The sequence below is a fragment of the Phyllostomus discolor genome, chromosome 9 (genome assembly GCF_004126475.2).
Source record: "Phyllostomus discolor isolate MPI-MPIP mPhyDis1 chromosome 9, mPhyDis1.pri.v3, whole genome shotgun sequence".
Lineage (NCBI taxonomy): Eukaryota > Metazoa > Chordata > Mammalia > Chiroptera > Phyllostomidae > Phyllostomus > Phyllostomus discolor.
The window spans coordinates 67,558,529-67,583,426 of record NC_040911.2 but is presented as its reverse complement, the minus strand read 5'-3'; the positions used below and the strand labels follow the sequence as shown (position 1 = coordinate 67,583,426).

General features: G+C 38.5%; 1 protein-coding gene and 1 non-coding gene across 2 annotated transcripts in view; both read right to left on the bottom strand.

Moving 5' to 3' along the window:
* Positions 1 to 2,838: 2,838 nt before the first annotated feature.
* SNX5 (sorting nexin 5) overlaps positions 2,839 to 24,898 on the bottom strand; it is a 26,177-nt gene continuing 4,117 nt past the window's right edge. Inside the window, exons 3-14 of the mRNA XM_028523746.2 lie at positions 17,743 to 17,847; positions 16,409 to 16,519; positions 15,527 to 15,648; positions 13,878 to 14,001; positions 12,892 to 12,987; positions 11,546 to 11,651; positions 11,385 to 11,460; positions 10,411 to 10,450; positions 10,236 to 10,322; positions 8,533 to 8,692; positions 5,113 to 5,198; positions 2,839 to 3,394 (exon numbers count right to left, since the gene is read on the bottom strand). Coding sequence (XP_028379547.1) covers positions 3,344 to 3,394; positions 5,113 to 5,198; positions 8,533 to 8,692; positions 10,236 to 10,322; positions 10,411 to 10,450; positions 11,385 to 11,460; positions 11,546 to 11,651; positions 12,892 to 12,987; positions 13,878 to 14,001; positions 15,527 to 15,648; positions 16,409 to 16,519; positions 17,743 to 17,847 — 1,164 coding nt within the window. The 3' untranslated portion in view covers positions 2,839 to 3,343. The remainder of the gene's footprint in view (positions 3,395 to 5,112; positions 5,199 to 8,532; positions 8,693 to 10,235; positions 10,323 to 10,410; positions 10,451 to 11,384; positions 11,461 to 11,545; positions 11,652 to 12,891; positions 12,988 to 13,877; positions 14,002 to 15,526; positions 15,649 to 16,408; positions 16,520 to 17,742; positions 17,848 to 24,898) is intronic.
* On the bottom strand, positions 22,813 to 23,047 carry LOC114507179. The gene has a single exon (XR_003685448.1). It is a non-coding gene; the product is annotated as a small nucleolar RNA SNORD17 (small nucleolar RNA).

The window sequence follows — 24,898 nt, the reverse complement described above, 5'->3', positions numbered from 1 at the left end:
GACCAGTTTTAATCCACTCATTTCCAACACCTCCCTTTCCAATTATGTAAAAGAAAACAGAAGCTACTATCTCCAGCCCATTCAGTAAATTTCAGCTACCTATAACTGGCTGGAGAGGTAAAACTTCAACACCTGTTCAATATAAGAACAAAAAAATGCTCCCTATGGTATTCAAATATCAATGTTTTGCAATCCCACAACTACTTACAACTGATTAAAATCAAGAACAGAGGCTGGGCTTCCAGTCACGATGGTGACATAGGAATACATGGCTCACCTCATCACACAACCACGTCAAAATTTCAACTAAAATGTAAAACCACTGTAACTCAAAATCAAGTTGAAGGAAGTCTGACAACTATGGAATTGAAGAAACCACATCCATCCAGACTGGTAGGAGGGGCACAGATGTGGAAAGGGCTGGTCCCACACCCATGTGGATAAAAATTTGGGAGGGGTATCTTGGGAGCATGGAGTCCCAGACCCATATAAGGCCCCCAATCCAGGATTCCAGTGCCAGGAAGTCCCCATAACTTCTGGCTGCAAAAACCAGCAGGGATTGAGTTGGTGGAGGAGGCTGCCGGAGCTCTAAGTAGTTCTTCCTGGGGAACCCACAATCTCGCCTAATCAGACTCACTCCCTGAGCTCCAGCACCAGGGTGACAGCTTGAAAGACACCAGTGGTATACAGGGAGACTGGTGTCTGGCATGAGGGTGAGCACAGGCCACTGTCCCTTTGCTGAGGCTCCACAGCCAGTAGGGCAGTGCCATATCTGAGATTCCATCTACCAAGACAACACTTTTGTGACCCACCTTGGAAATCCAGAAGCTCTACCCAACCCAACTATGGGCCCACCTAAGCTGCTTTTCCATATGAATGGCTGGTCTTGTCTCCTAAATCCTACTAAACAAGCCAACAGCTGGCTTCAATGAGCCCTAGCAGCAGCCAGTTACAGCTTGGCTTCACCTTGGACTCTCCAACCCCAGCAGTAGCAGCAAGTGCCCCAAGCAAAATACAGGTGGGGGCTGGTTTTGGTCTGCACTACCTGGGAACCCCAGGGCCAACGCACCCAGTGCACAGCTACTGACCACACTGGAGCACCACTACCCTGCCCCTGCATAGCTGATCCTCCATGGAAGGCAGAAGTTGGTGGTCAGTGGTCACAGCCAATCCTTGCAGCTCACTGACCTGAGTAAATCCCTCCCATTGACCTACCAACAGCAACCATGGATCAACTACAACAGTGCACTCAGCCCACATGAAGGGTCCACCTCAAGTACCCAACTTAGGTGATAGGGGAGGCTGTACCACAAGACCCTACATGACACCTACATTAGGCCACACTACCAAGACAGAGTCAAAGCAGCTCTACCTAATGCATAGAAATGAATACAGGGAGACTGCCTAAATGAGATAAAGAAACATGGCCCAAATGAAAAAACATCAAAACTCCAGAAAAAGAGCTAAATAAAATGGAGATAAGCCATCTTCAGATGCAGAGCTCAAAACACTGCTTACAAAAGATGCTCAAGGAACTTAGTGAGGCTCTCAACAGCATAAAAAAGATCCAGTCAGAAATGAAGGATACACTAATTGAAATAAAGAACAATTTATAGGGGAATAGAACAGATGAAACTGAAATTGATTTAGAACATAAGGAAGCAAAAAACTACCACACAGAACAAGAGAAAAGAACACCCCCCCTCCCCACCACCAAAAAATTAACAGTATAAAGAACCTCTGGGACAACCTTAAGAGGCCCAACATTCACCTCATGGGGTACCAGGAGAGCAAATTAGAAATCTAGCTGGAAAAAGTGAACTTCCCTAATTTGGTGAAGGACATAAGCAAGTCCAGGAAGCACAGTCCCAACTATGATGGATGCAAAAAGGCCATTCCAAGACTCATAATAAGGCCAAGGTTTAACAGAAAGGGAGACTCTTAGAAGTTAGTTACCAGTTGGTTGCCAGAATGGGGGTGGTGGTGGGTGGTAAATGGCTGAGGAAATGAGGGGATTAAGAAGTACAAATAGGTAGTTACAGAATAGTCATGGGGATGTACAGTACAGTAAGGAAATGGAGTAGCCAAAAAACATACCCACATGGCCCATGGATATGAACAATGGTGCGGGGATTACCTGAGGGAGTGGGGAGAGTGCTGGATGGGGGGGGGGGAGTCAGCATAACTGTAATAGCATAATTAAGAAAATTAATTTTTTTAAAGAGCCAAAAATGGGGGGGGGGGTAACATTTTCTACAGTGTCTCAAATTATCTTCCCAATAGTTAATTTCAAAAGATATAAAACTTCACAGGAGAAAACCTGGAAGATACCACCTTAAGGCTCAATCACCAATGAGACAGACACATTCTAAGGACACAGCATCATGTACTAAGGCCTATCAAAAACGCAAACCTGAATCAAATCAAAGACAGACAAGCCGAGATCTGCGGACCCTCTAAAAAACTGCCCTGTAAGTCTTCAAAAACCTGAACATTGTAAGAGGCCAGGAGCACTGGGCAGACACTGAACCCCCTCACTATGGCCAAGGCTTAGCTAAACTGCTGTCTTGGGCTTGTCTTACACAAAAACACTCCATATGATATCAGTTTTATTATTTTATTATATATACTTTATAAAAATTCCAAAGACAAACATCTCCCCCCACCTACCAATAAGAAGGGTGCTCATATCTTTCTTAAGATAGATCTGGCCATTTTCTACAGTAAGCCAAATTGGTTTTTATACCCTTAAGATCCTTCCTTAAATATTTATATCCCAACTACAAAAATGGTGCTGCAAAGGGTACAGAAAGATAAATGATGTGTTCTTCTCTTGTGGTAATACAGACACTTAAGATGACTAGAACTGTGAGGATACTAAGGCAGGGAAGTTACCTAATTAAGGAATGGAATGTCTGTTATCTGTAACAAGTAGTTATTTGTTGTAATTGACACCTACCCTAAAACAACTGGTTTGTAGGGACACGGGCACATGAAACTGTGAGACTACATGCACCAGGCAATTCCTTATACTTGTTTGCATAAGGCACATATATCCTGCACCCTTTCTTAATAATTAAAAACAAATTACAGGAGAACCCAGTTTTAGATTCTGCCCACTTTGAGCTATTAAATGCATACGGAAGATTAGTTATGTCCAAGTAGCATGTAATAGAAATATTTTTAAACCAACATGGTTAAGTGTTAAGATTTTTAGAAATCAAAATATTTATTAACATAATTTTAAACTAAAGTCAAAGGTAATAAATCTTCTGTGGTGATGATTTAAGTGCAAGTGATGCTGGCTTTCACATTCATATCCTTCATCCAGAGAAAAAGCAGATCAGTTGTTCTTGAACAAGTCAATGCAGCTCTGCAAGAGGGTGACATTGTTCTGGAAGAAAACAAGTCAAAGTAGACCAATGAATCACTCTAAGAGTTCAAGACTTCCTATTGATCTGTAAAAACTAAACTCAAACCCACCAACCTGGCTTTTCACAAGAGAGATAAAGGCAGCCAAACTGGGTCAGTGCTTTTCTTCATTAAATCACAACCTATACTCCTCCTCACCCCAATTTCAGGTTGGCAAGTTCCTCTCCCTCAGAGGGTCTGGGGCTGCTTACAACTCAAGAGCTAGTGGTTGCTTCTCCAGCACCTCCATCCTCCCTAGTCCCAGGTTTGCCCCCAATGCAGTCATGCCAACTCTTACTGTGAATTGAATTAACCACTACATAAAAAAGTTTTTTGAAGATGGAGGCCTTGGGAAGACTGGATAAAAAGTTGCTAAAAATTAGTTCTGGGTGAGATTTTAGATGAGATAAATGGTAAGTATTTATGTAGGACCTTTGCACAAATTGCTTTATGAAGTTCTCACTTTAAAGGGATTCAGGAAACTAAGAACATGAAGAAAATTATGTATAAATAATACTTTAAAACTCCAACTTGAAAGAACTTGGACTTCAGAGACAAGAGGACAAACACATCCACACAAATGTTCTAAGTCTTCTTGCTTGAACCAATGCTGATATCCAGTGACAGTTCCCTCCTCCAGGGGCTGACCTACTTGCCCTGGACCAGACAGCACTCAGGGGGGACCAATCTCAGCAGCACCCAGTAACCACCCAAAAAGCCATCCCACAAGTTCTGAGTGAACCAGTCTGGTCATCAAGAAATCGTTGCCCTAGCTGGCGTAGCTCAGTGGATTGAGCGCGCGCGGGGGGGGGGGGGGGGGGGGGACCAAAGTGTCGCAGGTTCGATTCCCAGTCAGGGTACATGCCTGGGTTGCAGGCCATGACCTCCAGCAACCGCACATTGATGTTTCTCTCTCCCTCCCTCCCTTCCCTCTCTAAAAATAATAAAATCTGGAAAAAAAAAAAGAAGTCGTCTTAAAAACTCCCTAGTAGATGCTAATGTGCACCTAGCATTGAGAACCAATGTTCTCCAACTTTCTGGGTAAAATTAAGTTAGGCATCAAATATATACAGGGAAGTATTCTTCCTTTCCAAACCAAAGAGAGTATCAGAGGACATTTAGCAAAACTAGAAGACAATTTATTCTAAAATGTTTTTCATGAAAACTCCAGATAATTAAGAGCTATAATGGTATGACAGATAAATTAGAACAGGTTCTTCAAAGTGTGCTCCACAGGACTTTAGAGGAGGTAGAGTAGCTGCCATCAAAAATGCCTTCCCAAAAGCAGTATTTCACTAAGACATTATAAATGTCTTTTGTTCTGCAGAATACTGTTTAACAAGCAGCTCCCATTTACACTATAAGGGATTAAAACCACACAGCAACTCGCACCTGCGGAATGGATATTGAGATAATGAATTGGGAAAAAACTTTCAGAAATATTTTATTTATTTCTAGAGAAAGGGGAGGGGAGGGAGAAAGAGAGAGAGAGACATGTCAATGCGTGGTCGCTTCCTGTACGCCCCACAACGTGCCCTTACTGGGAATCAAACCAGTGATCCTTTGTTTCACAGGCATGACCTCAACCCACTGAGCCACACCAGCCAAAGTTTTTATGTTTTTGTTTTGTTTTGTTTTTTAATTTAGGGAAAAAACTTTTTAAAAAGCTAGAACAGTTGTTGGCTTAATTTGAATACTTACCCTAGCATGCTTTATTTCCAGTTCAGACATTTCAATTAGATTCTTCCTAAATGCTGCCACTCTCTTTCGTTTGAAATTGTTTAGTTCTGCAAAAGAGAAAGTTTACCAAAATAAAGTTGAACAATTTTCATCTTTAATTTCCAAATATCATTCTTACAGTGTTTCCCAAGCTTTGAAGCACCACTCTATTTTCTCAGATTTTTATATCCAACATTTTCCATGTATTATGTTTTATTATTTTAAGAAATGTAAAAGTGCAAAACAGAAAAAAAAGAAAGAAAAGAAAAAGATTTGTGCAGTGTATAGAGAAGGTGCTATGGCTGATTAAACATGTCAAAAGTGATCTGTGAAGTATTTTGGTACTATTGACCTTCTGGATAAATAATTCTTTGCTGTGGGGCTGTCTTATGCATTGGAACAGGTTTAGCAGCATCCCTGGTCCCTACCCACTAGAAGCCAATAATGGGAGACAGCCAACACACTCAAATCAATAAAGGTATTGGTGAAAATGAAAAATGTGTCTTTTATGTTACAGGAAAAAATTTAACAGACTTTTTGGCCAACCCAATAATAGATAATGGGTCGGGGAGGTGGTAAGCCACACACACATCAACCAACAGATTTTTCAAAGATTTTAAAAAACTTTGAAAGCCCTCCCTAGCTCAAGCTGGCGCTCTAGGCACTTAGGAGAAAAGTTATCCTCCTGTCTATACAGCACTGTCCAACGGAAATATAATGCAAGCAACCACATTAAAAAGTAAAAACATAACAAAAATTTTTAGTGATGTGTTAATGGCCATACCTTGGGTATACTAGGCTGAATGAATCTCCCCAGATGTCAAGATAAGCTCTCCTCCTTCCTCTAAAGCCTGCACAAAGGACCAGGACTCTAAGGTAACCCATCTGTATCTCCCCACACCATTGTTTTACTATGCTCCTTCAACTGACTCTTATCAATTCAGCCACAAGTCTTACAAAGAACTGGGACCAAAAACAAGACAAACAGCTTAAGACTCATTATTCTCTGAATTGTCTAGAATACTGTACTTTGAAATTATCATACAACCAGGATTACAATTTGAATAAAGAAGATAAAAATAACACAGGAACTAACCTCAGGCAACAAGGACAGGCCTGAAGTGGCACCATTTTAAAACATTCATTTTTTCTTAATCTTCTCTAAAACTCCCAGAGTCACTAAACTCTGACCTATGTAATAACCTATGGTTTCAGCATAGCTTTTAAAAAATTTTTTATTGATTTTAGAGAAAGGGAAGAAGGGAGGGAGAGAGATAAAGAAACATCAATTTGTTGTTCCACGTGTTTATACATTCATTGGTTGATTCTTTTATTTGACCCAACCAAGGATTGAACCCATAATCATGGGGTATCTCGATGATGCTCTAACCAACTGATCGACCCAGACAGGGCTCACCTCAGTAGTGTTGAAGTGTGTTCTTTTCCTTATAAATTTAAATTAGCTGCTTAAAGGAAGGCAGGCAAGAATTTAAGAATAGGGCAACAAGAGGAGGTCCCTTTGAAAAAATCCAAAAAAATTGCCATGTAAGCATGCCTCCATGCCATCTACAAAACTTTTATACAGAGAAACTCTGGTCCTTACCATTAAGGCATTACAATCCTGACAAGGTAAGAGTTAAGACAAAGGAATAAAATTCTACTGTTCACAGCTATTATCAGGACATTTCCAAATATGCCTAGATTTTGAAACTACAGGGGGAAAAACGTTTTGGAAAAACAGTCTTAATATCAGACTGGGATTCCTCCTCATGGGAACCTGAGCTTTGAGGCAGTGGGGAATTGTTTTGTGAATCAAATACAGGCTCACTATATTTGTTCTAAAAGACACATGCTTTACTTTTTGTTCTGGCATGGTCCATAGCCTCTAAGAACTACAGGGCAGTGAGATTCCTTAAGGAAATGACTACATATTGTTCAATGAAATACTCTTGTTCAATGAAAATGGTGCACCATCACCTCCTAAAACTAAGCTATATTAAAAAGGAATGTGAGAAAGCAAGAAAAAACTCCATGGATATGTACTGGAATTCAGTCATCATCACCAGCTCATGATTCCTGATGGGGTAGAGAGAAGTGAATTTCATGTGCACATACCCCTATATTTCCTTGCTGTCAGAAGGCTTAGAAGCAGGATCTCCCCAGGAGCAATGAGCATATTTAGCACCCTATCTTGTTACTATTCCTTAAGTAAAAAACCTGGGCTCCTTCAAGAAATCACAGTTTCTAGGGCTGGATAGAAAAGGTATAAAATTAGCCTAGACCACGAAACTGCTCAAAAGAATGGGAGGTACATCACAAGAACACGTCAGCTTAAAGGCATTCCTTGCTGGCTAGGTCTGAACAATTTGAGCCCCAAAATATGTTAGTGTAATAATAAATTTTAAAACCATTTTAAAAAATGGGCATGATTCTAATAAAGGTAAGAAAAAAACAGAGAAAAAGGGGAGGCTTGTGCTTCAAGGATGTCAAGTGCTAATCTGGGAAGGGAATGCCAGAACTGGGAGAAGGGGAAAACATTGACTTCCTGTAACCACCAGAGTAAAGGCTGCCTCAGGCAAGAACCATCAACATAGGCTACATTTTGGGGAAGAGTTTGATATGCATGGTCTTAAACAGTCTCCCCATAAAGTGCTAATTAATGGCATGGGAAAGAAAAATTTACTACACAGTGGAGAAATCCAAAATTACTTGACTAGGTATTCAAAATTAATACCATAAAACTTTGAAATTGCTTAGGGGAAGATGGACAGAACATGCCCTCAGATACCACATCTTAAGAAGGACATATTATTTATATAGAATTCTGTTGGAAATGCATCAGTGGAATCTAGTCATGAGGAAACAGACCAGCCAAAAATGAGGAACGAATCTACTTGTACAGAGATTAGTCTTCAAGAGGGCAAAAATGTCATTTAAAAAAAAAAAAAAAAAAAAAAAGGTTGTGAGAAAGATTCCTTTCAAATTAAAGGAGACTTAAGATCTGTGAAAACTAAATGCTATCCTAGACTGGAGGACATTACTAAGACAAACAAAATAAGAACGTAGGTTGTGTTATATTGTATTAAAGTTCACCAAAGTCAGTAACTGTACTACTATAGGGTAGTAAGAGAAACGCAGTTTTTCAGGGGGGAAAAAACAAGCCGTAATATAGAAAACTTTATCTTAAATGGTTATAAAAAACCCAACATGTTTATAAAAACACAATGGAGCATTGTTTTGCAAGTGACAAAGCAAAAAAAATAAAAACATAAAATCAAACTGTGGATACATATGGACCCCAAGTAAAGAATTAAGTATGGTATTCTTGGCACTACTTGTGAAACTTTTCTCTGTAAGGTTGAAATGATTTACAAATAAAAAGTAAAGAGTGGCCCTGCTAACCTTCTTTTGCAGATTCAGAAAGCTGTTCAAATTTCTGGCAGCATTCCTGCTGGTGTGCCTCAGCCAACTTGACATCTTTGCTTTTTAACCGTGCTTTATCCAACGCTTTGTTTGAGTTCTCATAGTCAATGAGGGCTTTGGTACGCCGGTATAAGAGATCCTAAGAAGAAAAATAAGATACGACTTGGTAGTTAAAATATCCCAAGTACTATGATGCCAATGTACTAACTGAAATGTTAAGTCTCCTTCTACAACCCTTTCTCTGTTACTAGTTTTTTAAATCTCAACATTAGACTGGGAACAAGTCTTAACAGCACTACTGAGGGCTTTCTGTCATATGAAAAAAATAAAAAAAACAACAGTGAAAACGGAAAGATTTCTTTTTCTAGAAAGTAATTTCAGAATTTCATTAATCACTGTATATTACATACAACATGTGTAGTTACTGCAGGGTGAGTCAAATGATGGGAAGTAGGCAATGCGGTAGTAAGAATATCCTTATAACCCTATCTGGAAAACACTGCCTTTAGGGACAGGGTCTACCCTGAGGATCTTATAGCAAAGCAGATGTTACCTTAGTACCTAAAATGGAGAATTAGAGTGCATGTATGACAAATACATGAAGTTCAATTACATCTTTTGTGTATATGCAAAAAACTTGCTTATCATCTGCATTTAAATCCATTATAAAGATACACTCAGCAAAAGTGTGGAAAAAAGAAAAATCCAAAGACAAAGGAAACATGCCAAAAGACAAAAGTAAAACCAAAATATGGAGAAAATAATGAATTTCTACATCCTGATGACACTTTCCTGTTTTTTCCCTAATTTTATGTTGCCGGATTCAGCATGTTTTGCAATACATAATTCAAACACGTTTGTTCAGGACTGTGTAGACAGTGAATAATGCATTTTCATTCCAAAAGGTTGTCCCACTAGCCACTTAGTCTTGCTTTTGATAAGTAATGCTTTATGACTCAAAGACCACAGTGACAACTGAAATTCAATAAAAACTCACAAGTACCAAAACCTTTTGTCTCAGAAATAGCCCTGTTGGCAAGTCTTCACTTATGTCCTGCATCTAACACCACATAATCCACAAAACTATTAACTGTCTATTCAGTACCACCCCTACTGCTCCCAAGCAATAAAACTAAGGATACAATGCCACAAAAAGGCATATGAATGTGAAAAGATTTCAATCTAAAATGGAACTGAAAGACATGATATGAAGAATCACATACATGTGCCTGAAGAACAAAACTTAAGAACTAAGAGGCTAATTTCCTATAAATGCTGGATTTACAGAAGACCCAGAAGAATTTACTGACCAATGAACAAGCCAGCCATGAACTTACTGCTTGAGACAAGCACCCTCAAACAATGAACTCACTACTTAACTCTGGCTGGAATTCCCACTCTTTGTGCCTTCCTTGCCCATAAATTCAACTGGCCCCAAACCGTCACCAGACTCAAATGTAGTATTTGCTACAGCATGTGTTTTCCAAACTGTAATTCCTTTGCTATTCCTCAATAAACTGAATTTCTAGTAACTCAAGCTTGCTCAGTTTACATCTCTATTTAGGTCATCACTTGCACAAACAACCCTGACAAATTCCTATCTTCCTTCATTTGTAACAATAATACATCTCTGACATCAGACCTCTGATGGGATCATGGTAGGGCAGACGGAAAGAACTTACTTTAGCAGCCTCTATGTTGAGCATGTAATATCGAAGGAGCTCTGTCACCTTTAAATCTTCATCTGAGGAGACTCGACTCTCTATTTTCTATTAAAATAAAATAAAGGTCACCATCATCTAAGCAGAAATCCACAGGTTATAAAACATATAATGAAGACCAACTAAAAATTCTTACCCTAAGCTTTTCAAATAGTTCAGCAACCTTCAATAGGTACCTGAAATATATACATGACTTCAGTTTAAGGTCTTGAATCACGTATGACATATGATCTTATCAGTACTCCAAGACATGAATGGATAAATTCAGGAGTCCTAGCAATTGGTGCTTCAGAATTAATTTATCAAGAGTAGTGCTTTTATCATAGTTGACCCAATTAGTAGATACGATGATAATAAAATTGAGCACATTTGTAGTGCCACAGTCATGGGTATCAACCTCTCCTGGTGTCCCTTAAGCCATTTTGCCATGCAGAACTTGTGTCCTTAGTTCTTATCCAATGCCAAAATCGTGTTAACCAGGGTCAGGCTCTAATGAACCACTACCATGTGTATCCCAAAACCATAAATATGTATTATTTTATCTTGGTTCTGCCATCAGCTGACTTCCACCTTCAAATCAGAAATACTACCTTCTGTTATAACAAGCTTAGGTGTATACTGTCTCACACCAAAAAAAGCCAGGACAGAGAAACTGAAAAATTCAAATTAAAAAGAAGCTCAAAATCAGATTGGGGTCATTATACCATCCTTATGACCATTTTAACCAAATGTCTTCAAGTCAGTCTACACTAATGTCAGGTAAAGTGGCAAGCACCATGATGCCAGAGACCACACAAGACAAAATCAAAGACAACTCCAAGATTAAAATAATCAAAAGGAAATGGAGACATCTAATAAATCCTTGACAGAAATAAAGGCTTTAACAAAACAGCCACAGGTTTGGTAAGGAAATGCCCTCTGAGTCCTTTACAAAGAGTCTCTGTTCGGAAAGGGAGATTTGAGTTGCTAGAGACCATCTACCCTTGATGAGGCTTGTGCTCAAGAACAGAACTAAAATTATATAGTCATTATTCATTACACTTCTAATTATACAACCTAGTTATTTTTTATTACAGAATTAGGGGAAAAGCTTTTCCAACAGAAACTTACTTTTTGATGACTGTGGGCTCTTCTAAAGCCAGGCTATGCAGGCAGGCTGCAGTTTGGATATAGTCATCTGCAACATCTGCAGAAACAGGAGCAGCTCTTTTTATATGAACAGAGTTGGCACATTAGCAAAGCTACATGGTTAGTAGGTGAATGGTATTTACTTTTATGAGATCTGGTCATTTTGTCAGCTTTTGTACATGAATCCTTGATCCTATTGTAATAGTTAATGAGGAAATTCTTCTCTTGCTCAAAGAAGTCATCTACCTCCTAAAAAAGGAAAAATAAAACTTAAGAGGCAAAACTTTAAAAAATATGAATGTATATTTTGTATTAGAACATTTTTTAAAAAGTACGTTCATGTGTAAGGTTAATCTCTACAGACCAGAGAAATACAAATTGACAAGACACCATTTCATTCATACCCAAGACTACAAAAATCAAGAGTTGGCAGGAAATGTCAACAGAGAACCATTCTGACAAGCCATTTAGCAATGCCCTGTAATACTCCAGTATCCTAGTATCTAGCGATTCTGCTAAAGCAACAGCACTGCCTAGTGCATTGCTTGCTAACTAATTTGGGGTACCACATTCATGTCTGAGTTTGTGTGTATGTAGAAAAGGAATGAATTTGGTCGCTTTCAGACTGAGAGGCAATACTGGAATCTGGTGGGCACCAGCCAGGGACACTAAACACCCTGCAATGTGTGGGTACAGGACAGTCCCACGCACCTTAAACTGTGCCAATGATATCATCAAAGAGCTCCCACATTTCTGATAATGCCCCCTGTAGTTAGCACCTATATTCTGGGATCCTTATATTCAAACCCCAAGTAACAAAGTTAGACAGCAAATAGTAGCTATTATGGTAACACAGTTAAAAAGGAGGTGAGGGGACTGAGGAATGAGAAATAAATCATACCTATGAGGTCACTATGAGACTTGCGTATTAATTTGATTTTCGAGACCAGCACAGTCTAGTAGAAACGTGTGAGCCACACACATCATAAAAATTTTCTAGTAGTCACATTATGAAAACAAGAAAAATTACTTTTAAAATAAATCAGTGTATCTACAACAAACGTATCGGTGAGATTCAAGTCCAGCATGCAAATAAAAATTTGGTGCCTTAACTGCACCAGGTAATTTACATGCCAAGTGCTCAACTGTCATATGTCTAGTGCTACCAAAATGAACAATACAGTTCTGGAGAATGGAATGAAATACTACTCTTGTAGCTAATTAGAAAAAAAAAAAAAAGTAATTTCTCTACAGAAAAGGAGAAGGTAAACAAGACAAGTGTAGAAAGGTTCTTATCCCCTCTCCAGGAACAGACAGGGATATTTTGGGAAGAAAAGTGACAATTCAACAAGTAGATGAAAACAACCAAAATTTGAAAACAATTACATTTCTGAGAAGTTAATTTGTTTCACAAATCTTTTTTGAAGAAATAAAAGATCACCTATCCACACGAAGTCAAGAATTTTCTTCAACAGCTAAAAACACATACCTTAACTCCAGAAAAAAGGACTTCATCAGCACTTTTCACCACATTTTTGAAAAAACCACCAAACATCTCTTTGGTATTTTTCCGCCTAACGCTCAGCTGAAGGAAGATAATTCCAAAAGAATAGTTTATGGTACATATATTTTTTCTAAATTCTTTTAAAGAAGTCCTGAATACATTCCAAATAACACTGTTTACTACTACAGGCACACACACAAAGATTTAAGACAAATTCCACCTTAACCACCACATCTAAAATATCGAATGAACAGCTAAATCTAAATACAGATCAGAATTCTCAAAGTGTGACTTAAGAGATACTTTGAAAACTGGGAACCAAGTCTTAATGGCTTTTAAATCCTTGTAAAATTATTGTTTTGTTCTGTGTTCTTTATCAAACGTCACTGGTGAGAAGACAGAAAATTTCTAAACCGGGGCTTATCTCATACATTTTAACAGAAACCTTTACCTAAACAAACAAACAACCCCACACAAGTCTTTTGTCAAAAAAAAGGTAGCCAAGCCCTTACAGTGTAGCTCAGTGGGCTGGGGGTTGTGCCATGGACTGAAAGGGCACTGGTTCTACTATTCCCAGTTGGGACACATGCCTGGGTTGCGGGCCAGGTCCCCAGCTTGGGGAATGAGAGAGGCAAATGACCAAAGTTTCTCTCCCACCCCTTCTCCCTCTCCAAAATACATACATACATACATACATAAAATTAAAAAAAAAAAAAGGCAGCCAAGAAGAAAAATGTGGATCAATTTAAGTTTCTTCTAACAATCCTAAACTTAACAGAGAGAAAACTAGTCTTCAGAAGGGGAAAAAGGTCAAAAGAGAAGAAACGGCATCTACAAAAGGTTTCCACTGAGTTGGAAAGAAATTCAGAACTTTAAAAGTTAATTTTGTAGAAAATACATCAAGTATATTTTTAAAGTAAAGTCTTGCACATTTTACTAGATCATGAGAATGGATTAAAAAAATGCCTTACATCCTGATCATATTCCAGGAATACATGAAAGTTGCGATCTTTTCTGAGAACAGGGTGAGAAGAGAGCCGCTGAAGAAAGACTTCATGGGAGGACACAGTCTTCTTAAAGACAGCAAGATATTCACTAAAAGAGAAGCATTTAGTTGGCACCACTCAACTAGCAACCACTACTGCACCCAGTTATCACAGTTCTGCTCATGCCACTAATCAAAATACCTGAACATGACCTAAACACTTTGGTATTACTTTATAACCATTTAAGTAATAAGGTAGGTGTCATTTTGGAATCTGTGGAATGAGCAAACGAAGAGGGAAAGTGGTATTATAACTGGGGTTGATGGATTAAGTCTGCAAAGCCTGAAACCTACATGCAAATACTGCTGGTATTTACCAGTCTATAGAACAATGGTTTCTTTAAAACAACAAAAACTCTAATTCTGCAGCTATATACACATAGCACTAAGTCTAATATGGCCCAGAATGATCAGAAATTATAACACACCCAAGGACAGATAGCATAAATTTCATTTTGGCACATCAGCATAAAGCTGATGAATGTCCCCCAAACTCCCCTAAACTCCCAGCCTTTAAAAGCCCTCAAGACCAAGGACCCAGCACTGCCCCTTCCCAAGAGTCTATCTCCTAAATTCTAAGGGTCCTCACAAGACTTGCGACCAGGGGAGAAATGCACAAGGCGGCAGCAGCTCATCCCAGGCTAACTCCCTGAACCTGTCTCTAAGGCCTCCTTTTCTCTGACTTCAGTGAGCCAACAGCAGCCAGTCTTGGCTCATTTCTTTCCCACAACATTTCTGAAAAGCCAAAGCAGCCCCACCTAGACTCTCTCTAGCTTCTCCTAAGACGCTCCTTGTTTCAATAAATGTACTCTCAAAATTACACACACACAAAAAATATAAAGTGGATTTATCTCAATCTAGACATTAAAGATCACCCTAAGCTTCCTGATAGAAACTTGAGTCTTGTGTTCAGTGCTTTTATCCTCAGCAATGATCATAAGTCACTCAAGTGACTAATTCAGGACATGAAGTTATATGAGCACTGGCCCTAGATAATAATATGGGCTTGGGGCAAAGCATTAAAGACAACTGCTGAAATGAGCACCTGAATTCTAATATACTGATGGTAGAAGAGGGGAGGAAGCCAAGATAAAGTTCAAGAATGATTTCAAAAGAAACTTTAATGCAAACCTCCAACCATAATACAGAATAAATAACCCATATTTATGTGAATTAAATGACAGCCAAACTAAAATAAACTTTCCTGCAGACCTGCACTTCTTCCAAACCCTCAATATGGTTATTATTCAGAATGCTTCTTTGTAACAGCATTCACTGTAACCTACTTCAACTATGTTTCCAGTAATCAAACTTCAGTAAAGAAAGCATGGTACACTACCAGCAGCTTGAAGAATTATTTATATATAGATGCAAAGGTTTACTTCATTATGCCAGACCAGGATTCCATAACAAGTATGGTCCATACAGGGGAAACTACTTGTCTATTACTGTTAGTGGCCCCCAGGAAGTCAAGGTCAAAAATTTAAGACTATTTCCCACATTCTGCAAAATGTGGTTTAAGACAGAACTAGCAACTGTTAACTACCGCACTTAAAAAAGTAATGATCTACTTACGCTTCCAGCTCTTGCTTCATCTTGGCAAATTCTTCTTTGGTCATAGACCCTTCACCCTCCCCCAGTTTCTGCATCTTCTCTCGAGGGCCATCAAAGTCAGGCTTTGTAGGAGCAGGTGGAATCTGCAGCAGAGGCAGGTAAGGTAACTCATGAGCAAATTTGTCCCAGTAATGATATTCTAGTTGGGACCTATGCACAGGAAGCAGCCAGCCCTGTGGGTCACCTCTGTATTTCTCTTAACCTTATTCCTTTTGGCCATTTAAAACTGTTCTCCTGATAGTTTGGCACTCACTTGTTCAGTTTATTTATTTTGGACAATCGGTAGGGTACAATAGTGTTTATCCTGCATCAATGTCAGTTTAAAATTTATTTATTACAATCAGTACTAGAATAATAAAGCTGATGAAGCATCATCAAAATTATAGTCTCTAGACTTCAAAAAGGACTTTTTTAATTCCAAAAGATAATCAAAAGATTCTATTATTTAATGAAGAAAATATTCTCAAATATAAGCTTCAGTACTAATTTTGTTTAATTATTTGGCCAGATACCACATTTAATTCTCCTTTAAAATCAGCAAGTCTCTTCTTTCAGCCACGCATTAACTCTCAAGAGCTGAACACAAAGACAATGGCCTCCTTTACTCTCTGAGCAGACTGCAACACTTGAGAAATTAAGACTGTATGTTTCAATTCATTTATAGCTATAACACTATCCTCATATATTGTTGACTTTAACAGTAATAGCACATACTGTAGTTGGCAGATGAAGTTAAGACTTTTCAAAATCCATTATGAAACATAAGTAAAAGTCTCTTTTTACAAATGAACAAAGTTGAAGAAACTGGCTTCAGTAATTACTTCATTTCCCAAATGTACTTACAATAAGCCCAGCATAGTCTGCAGTTTCAGAAAGAGTGTCATGTAGCCATACAAAATCTTCATGTTGCCTTATAACAGAAAATGCTGGGCTCTGAAATGTGGGCAGTGTGGTCTGTAAAGAAAGGAGAAATTCACTGGTAACTACCACTTTTAGACAAAGTGGTTTGAGTTTCCTGGGCTGCACTATGGGAAGATTCTGCATAATAAAACTTTACAATGAGATCCAGTAGAGAACAAAAAGCAGCAACACACATTTCCCACTGCTATAAAAAGTCATAGCTAAAATTCAACACATTCTTTAAGGAATTCTTTTCACAAAATTCCACTTCCTGCCCTGGCTGGTGTGGCTCAGTGAACTGAGAGCCAGCCTGTGAATCAAAGGGTCGACGGTTTGATTTCTAGTCAGGGCACATGACTGGGTTGCAGGCCAGGGCCCCAGTAGGGGGTGCTCAAAAGGCACCCACATATTGATGTTTCTCTCCCTCCCCTTCCATTCTCTAAAAATAAGTAAATCTTTTTTAAAAATTCCACTTTCAGGCCAACCCAGGTAGATACAATTATTTTCACAGTGCCTTTTTCAGTAACTGATGTATGCAAATCAAACCAGTAAGGTATTAAGAGAAAAAAATCACGTGGGAGAGAACCTACTGATATTTGTTTTATTTAAATCGGTGCCTGTTTCTTCACCTGTAAAGTGGGGATGATAATTAAAAAAACGTAAGGTTGTAATAAAAAGACAATTAAATCCATGTAAACACCTTAAGACCTTGCCTGGCATAAGGCAAGCATTCAATACATTTTAACTAATTTAAAAGGAGGAGGCTGAATGTGTTCCTGAAAGGACCGAATCTGAGAAATTAAACTTTTTCTACACTTTCCAGATTGGCATACTGCTTTTGTCAAATTAAAAATGTAGAGACAGTCTTCTGAATCACAAGAAACAAGCTAGATAAAGGCCAAGAACTTAGTAAATGTAGGAAAAGCAAGCACTTCCCACACATGCAAATTAAAAACAAAGGTGAAAGATTTCAGCCTGGTAGGTAGATGGCTCTGCCTCCATCACTTCACCTGATCTGCTCCCTCATAGAGCAGAGTACAAGCCACATTTAACATTGGCAATGCCTTAGGGCCCTAACACAGTAGCAAATGCTGCAGCAACAGCACTTATTTAGAGATTCACTACAAGATGAGGGAGGCGCACACTTAGCAGTGGCACAACATTATGAACAAATGGCAACCTATTCAGTTCAGGAGGTCTCTCTTCGCTGTTGCTGTAAATAATAAGGCTGCAACACAGCGTTGTTTTTGTTATGAAAGTCAATCTGTCACACTTACCTTGGTGTGTACTGTAAACTTGACCTTATCTCTCTCACTGAGTGCATCAGGTATGTCAATCTGAAGTGAGGGATCAACATTCAGGTCCACAGACACAGATCTCAGCTGAAATACAATTTTTTGGTTATTAAATCTCAAATTCATTTTAGTCCTAAAAAATATCCTTCCAAAAATGGGAGCTAGTACTTAAAAAACAGTCTATACAAGATCATTTTGAACAAAGTCAGCTGAGATAAATCTAAGTTAATTTGAAAAAGTAGGGAAATCTTCTCTTAAATGCACGGATGGGCCCAAGGTATTCCTATGATCTCAAGAAAGCAACTATGATCATAATATTATGTCCCTTAGTACATTAAACTAAATACTTGGAAGAACTGTTACAAAGAAGGCTTGCCTAGACAGGATGAAGTTTTTAACTTCTTCCGTAAATACCCCAACTACAAAGAACATTCAAGAGGCATTAACCAGACCCTGCATATATCTGAAAGAAGAGACTAGGAAAACAGAGAACAGTCATGTGGTATGGGATCCTAGGTCAAAGGATAAAATTCCATCTCAAGAGTGGATCCATTTATATGCTGGGACTGTATGAGAACAGAAATCTAGAAAGAAAAAAATAAACTGTAAAAAAACTAACAAAGGCCCTAATTAGTAGAATCCCACTGTAGTTACATATAAGGGACAAGTGTGAGCACTGCCCTGGAAGCAAAAGCAAGAGATTTTTTAAGTTAGAAATTCAGAGGAAAATAACATCCAACTTCACATTTGCCAGTTTAAAAAGAATTTTTAGGCTGTTAGGAAAAAATGGTTAAAATGGTTTTCATACCAAATTTCAAGTATGATAAGTTCTCTAATTCTTAAAGCAGACAAGCCGATGGTCAATATGAAGGCCTGACACAAATGAAGCATGAAACTACATGAAATAAGCATCTCATCCCCTTACCCCAACTGTAAGCTAGTGCTAAAGTTGTCCTAACACTTTAGATTATTGCAGGGAGAATGCCAAGTCAAGACTGGAGTCAAGAGGATGAGAACAGGGAATACTGTGGTATTTCCCCCTGAATTTCATTTTGGATTCTTTTCTTCAAAATAAAAAATTCAAGACCAAGGACTAATAAACTTAACTTCTGAATTTAGAAAAAACTGTTTCAATCAAGTATAAGAAGATTAAATATACCCACTAGAAATGCATCCTCTCTGTATCTTAGAAACTGTCAGTACCTCCCTTTCCCCCTAGCACTAAGAAAAAAGATTTAAATTGCAAGAATCAAAGCCAGTCCTGCAACAATGACTTTCCTCTAAGAAACAAGCATCAGGTTATATTACCAGAGTTTGATTTTAACATCAGGTATTAGTTAAAATCACAATATACTTAAGTTCCTGACACCTCAACCTAAATACTTTTCCAAAATAAGTTCTTGATGACTCCTATGAAATATTTGCTTATTTGGCTTAATATTCCTATGTCCATTTATGAACTCTCTACAAACAAAGAAAGATAAGCCCCGAGGTCAGGGATACTTCATTTTGTGATAACTGTGACTCCAGCTCTGACGTATTTCTGATAAAAGCTTGCTTCCTTCCTTCCGGTAACTTACCACTGGGCAAATACAAAGTTCAAAAAGGCCTCAAAATACACGTTAAAATTTGACTGCAGAGTCTACTGAACACCCCACCTAATGTTTTGTATCTGTCAGAGTCAGACCAGGAACAGAGTCAGGGCAGGTGTAAAGGGAGCAACAAACATGGTTAGAAAGATAGGGCCGGTTTAGGTGAATTTCCCTGAGCTCAGCAACAACTGAATTGTTTCTTGAGATTTCATTTCTTAAAGAAGTCACAAATCCCGGTTTCTAGTTACCTCTCAATTTCTGAACATGCTGACAATCCCATTTAGCTCACTATGAGCCAAACAATCTTAATGGGCTTGTGAGCTCCACACGAACTAGCTTTGGACCTAGGGATTGAAGGACCTAAGGGGAATGTCATCTAGTAAATGAGGTTTATTTATAAGCACCACAGTCAGAGCTACAATAAAGTTTACCAACTCCTTTTTGTCCCACTGAACAATTAATTATCTTCTGGTTTCACCTCTTTTCCAAGACCCCTAAACCATATGGGGGTAATAGCCTAGACTATTTACTATATTACTATCTCCCTTTCTTGTCACAAGAAATACGGTTTTTGGCATAAGTGCAACTGAAGGCACATTTAACCAATAATGGAGCACATAATCCTCCAGAAAATGAAGCAGATAAATCACCACAAAGTAAAAAGTTGTTGAATTAAAAGTTCTAAGTCAGCACAGCATTCTTACTCCGGAAGCATCATGTGATGCTCAGCATTCCTTTTGCAGCTTAGTCAACAAAACACTCATGCCACAGTACTTGCTAAATAAATCACCAGGATGTAGGGTATAAAGACTGGGTTGTATCCCTCCATATACTTTCCCCTATTCACCCACTTCTATCCCCTACCCTAAATAGCAACCAGAGTACTACTGCTGAGTACCGCAGGCCAACACCAAGTCTCCGACTTGGATTACATATGTCAAAATGCCAAGAATGGCTGTTTAAATCAGTAGTGAAAGACAGGCTTCAGAACCAAGTCAGGTTAATTTTTCCAATTTCCCAGTTCCCTTAGGTCACTTGTGAGAATCAAACTTAAAACATGTATTCTCAAACAATGGAATATAAGTTTTAGAACTAACTTTCTTCTGTAGATTTCTACAGAAAACATTGTATTACATACCCAAAGTTTTAGATGGAGTTTCAGCCCCCAATGTACTTTCCTACCATATTAATCCTTACAGTAAGGATTATAATGATCTTGTGACAGGGGAGAGAAAAGGATAAATAAGTACTGCTTCATTTAGAAAGTTTTAACTGTTTTAAGAACTCTAAATGCTTGGCAAGGGAGCATGAAAAGGAAAAAAACTAATAAAAGAATTCCTGTGCATTTCTCCACCCATTCATTCACCAGCCTGCCAGCTGCAGAACATGACACTGGCTGAAGGACAATTCTGCAGAGCTCTGTGATAAGGACCACTTTTGGTCCAAATACCACTTTTGACTCACTTTGGTACAAGACTTAATACTATCTGCAAAGCTCCCTCTCAAAAAAGGTTTAATGGCCCACAGATGGCAAAGGGCATGTATGTGACTAGACAACATGGAAGGCTAAATTCTGAAATTCAGAACCCACAAGAACAGAGAAGATATATACAGAAGATATAGTTAAGTGTTGTTATGGTAACCACAGGCTCCAGTTTACAGCAGTGCCATACAGCCAAAACAGCAAGACACTATGGAAAAGAAACCACTGCCCAGTAACTCCGATGTGCTAGAATGTGGGGTAGGTGAACAGCCACTAAAAACTTTTTTATCCTCACCTGAGAACATTTTCATTGCCTTTTTATTGAAGGTAAGGGAAAGAGAAGATTAGCTGTCTCCTGCACATGCCAGGACCAGGAAATTGAAACCCCATCCTTTTGGTTACAGTCATGCTCCAACCAAGTCACACCCGCCAAGTCTGCCATTTAAAATTTATCCAGTTTTGTACACAATGTAAGAAGTTGAATATGCCTTCCCCTATATATCTCCATCTTAATTTGAATGTTGCAGAACCACAAGAGATAATGAAAACTACAGCAGATAGTTAAAACTACTTGTATTGGGTTGACCAAAAAGTTGGTTTAGTTTTTTTTGTAACAGGACACATTTCTCATTTTCACCAAAAACTTTATTGATTTGGATATTGAGTATGCTGGCTATCTCCCACTATTGGCTTCTAGTAGGTACAGACCTGGAGTGCTGCTAACCAACCATCTTCCAATGCATAAGACAGCCCCAAGGCAAAGAATTATTTGGCCAAAATGTAAATAGTACCAAAAAACTTTGCAAACCACTTTTGACATGTTCAATCAGTCACAGCACAGTCTCCATACACTGTACAACTTTTTTGGCCATTCAGTTGCATTTGTACTTTTTGATATATTGTACATAAAGCACAGAATGTCAAAATGTTGCATATTACCTTCCATCTTCAATATTAAAATGGCTACACAAGAATTCACCAATTTTGGTAAGTTTTTAAAAAGTACACCCTGATATGACAGCTGTCACAACACAATCTAACAAAATTGTTTCAAATAAAGTTAAAAACAAAGCACTACTAGAGCCATCGTATGGAAAAAAAAAGTGACATACTTTTTGGCCAACCCCATATATGTACATATTTAAGTGTTTTTCTGGTTTCCATTTCCAAAGCAGAAGCAATCCACTTATTAGCCAGCACATGTTACATCCTTGTGTCTTCCCTTCAAACTGTTTCTCCTAACAATTTTGCTTTCTTACCCTCACTGCATAAGAAATTAAGACCCCTACCAGGGACAGTAACCCAGGAATGGTCCGTCAGCAACATGAAGCCAAAACAGAGGCAAGAAGCCTGCCTCCTAGATCACATTTTCACTCTAATCAAAGGAGTAGGAAACACTATATTTCATCTAGAAAGGTATGCATGGCCTTGCCTAGTCCAATATTCATTAGTGAAGAAATAAATACAAAAATGTTCTGCTTGCAGACACATAAGATTCATATGATATGTACTTATGAAACAATATATTACTTTGTTACAGTTTTAACTTTGTTACTGTTTTAACTCACAGGAAGTGCTCTATAAGAAATTCTTAAAAAAAAAAATTCAAATACCATATCCATCCCCAAAGTATGATTCAAGTGCTGGTACTCAAATTATTTGTTACTGTTTTCTTCCACCCTGAAGGTAACCAAAATCTGTTTATCTATTCTATCCCGGCTCTTCCTTATGGCAGTGGTGCATGAAAATAACTGAATTGACTATTAAGCAATGAGGTCTGCTTCTACCACTATTTGTTTCTCATCTCCTGCCTCCCCCTTCATTCATAATTGGTTCTCCCCTTTGTGTAATTCAGGTCTGCCAGTATCATAATAGTCTCCAAGGATAACAGAACCAAAGTCTTCTAGAAGATCTCAGTCTACAAAGTTACAGAAGTTCATCATAAAATTTAAAAAACTAGACAAAGGGCCACAGCAAGTGATCAGATTTCCACCACTCATCTTGGTGGGATGGGACCCTCTGTCCCATCCCTGCTGACACCAACCATTCTTACCTGTAGTCCACCAACACACAAGCTGTCCATAGCAGAACACCACAGACTGCAGGGCATTTAGAGGCTACTTAGCAACCAGTTCCTAGAACAGGAACTGAGGCTTGGAAGAAGGTTGATGCAGCGTACTCAGCGAATGGATAAACTCAATCATCATTTCACAAGGCTGCAGAGCCCACGAACTAGTCAAATTCCAACAAGGAATCAGAAAGATTAAGTTGAATTATTGGCTTAAAGAACATTCATTTCAAGAAATCCATCTAATTACTAGATACATGGATTACTTTCAAATGAGTTCACAAAATGAAAAAGACTGAACTATGTGATTTCTAAGAATCTCCTAGCACACAAATGAACGCTGAGAATGATCACAGCTGAACAGAGGAAGCAGCTGAAAAAATGAAAAACTAATTCTTCCATTCGAAGTGAAAGCCCTTCACCCACTACTTAATCCTATCAAGGATTCCTCCCCAAAGTTGCTTGGTGTATCAAGTCCACTGACCTCTACTATAATACAAACCTGACATGTTACACTTTACTTGTTGATGAGGGTATTTAAGAGCATTCACTACCTGACCTTTAGGATTAAACCATGATGAATAGAAATACTTTAATAAAAAAATTTACCTTCACCACCAACTAAGATTACTCAGCAACATGGAGAACTGTCTTGAGCTTAAGCTTGTATCATAAACGGTTGTGACACAAATGGCAGCATGGGGAGAAGGCTGCCTGCTTCCTGGTGACATTTCTTCCACTTTGAGTGGGAGATACATTTCCCAGATCATTTAGCTGTAAATATTCCAGTACTTCATTTCATCATTCACCAACAACTTTGTACTACTCGTCAAGAAAGACCAAGTGAAGGCCCAAGAAGTTAATATCCTGCATTTGTACTCATCATTAACACTGATTAACACTGATTAGAATGAAAGTTAGGGGCCTGCTCCTCAAAAACAAGTTAACTATAAATTCTTCAAGCAGAAAACACATGCCACAACTTAATATAAGCAGCTATTCTGAGAAAATTATACTTTTCTCTCTAGATCACATCAAAGTACCTGAAAAAGTTACACCAAATTTGTAAAAGGGAAGGAAGAAGGGAATCTAGCCAAGGACGCAATATCTGAACTGAGTAAGTTCAGTTCCTCTTTTGAGCCTCTAACTGCAACTTTGCACACCCCTCCCTTGGTATTTATGGTTTGCCTTTGGGGTATGAAAACAGATGATGAATGTCATATCCCTCTTTTAGAAGAGCTATCTCTTAAGAGTAACTCAATGGCCAATCAGAAAACAAACAGGTGTTCAAGTTGAAGTTTTCTGGAAAGCTAGATCAGCAGAGAAACTTTAAATTTATACTTGTAAAAACAAGTTTACCACACTCCCAGAGACAAGATGTCCTCCTGCAGCCATCTTCCTTCACTGCTTTTTTCCAAAAAGAAAAAGCAGAATTATAATGATCTGAAACTTTCCTGAAAATAATTGGGTTCTTTAAAAGGCTGTTTCCCTAAATACTACCTAATTTCACTACATGCACCTTCACTCACTGCATGGCTCCTGGAAGGGTATTAACCCACAAACTATTCTTGTCTAATCTCCTCAAGCAAACCAGGCCCTGATAATAAACAGAGGAAAATGTTTTAAAAAGCACAACTTTAAACTAAGTTCTACCCCACAGCACATTTGTCAGTGAGCTTCAATTTTAGCCCAGTGTACTCGGTGCTGTAGCACCAGAGCCCCAGGTTCCCACAATCCAAAGTGGGCACTAAATTCCAACACAGTAAATGCACAGTGGCCTCTTTGCAACTCAAAATTGCCCAGAACCGATGAAGGAAACCACTTCTTACCATCTTTTGGGAGGAGGATCTAATTCCCCTAAAGACAGTCAACAATGCTTATTTCATACAGCATGTTATTTTTTTAAGAATTTATCAATTATAGATCTGAATATCCTCTGTAACACAACCTGGACCCCCCTCATATCACACCATTTTAGAAAAGGAAGTTTAAACC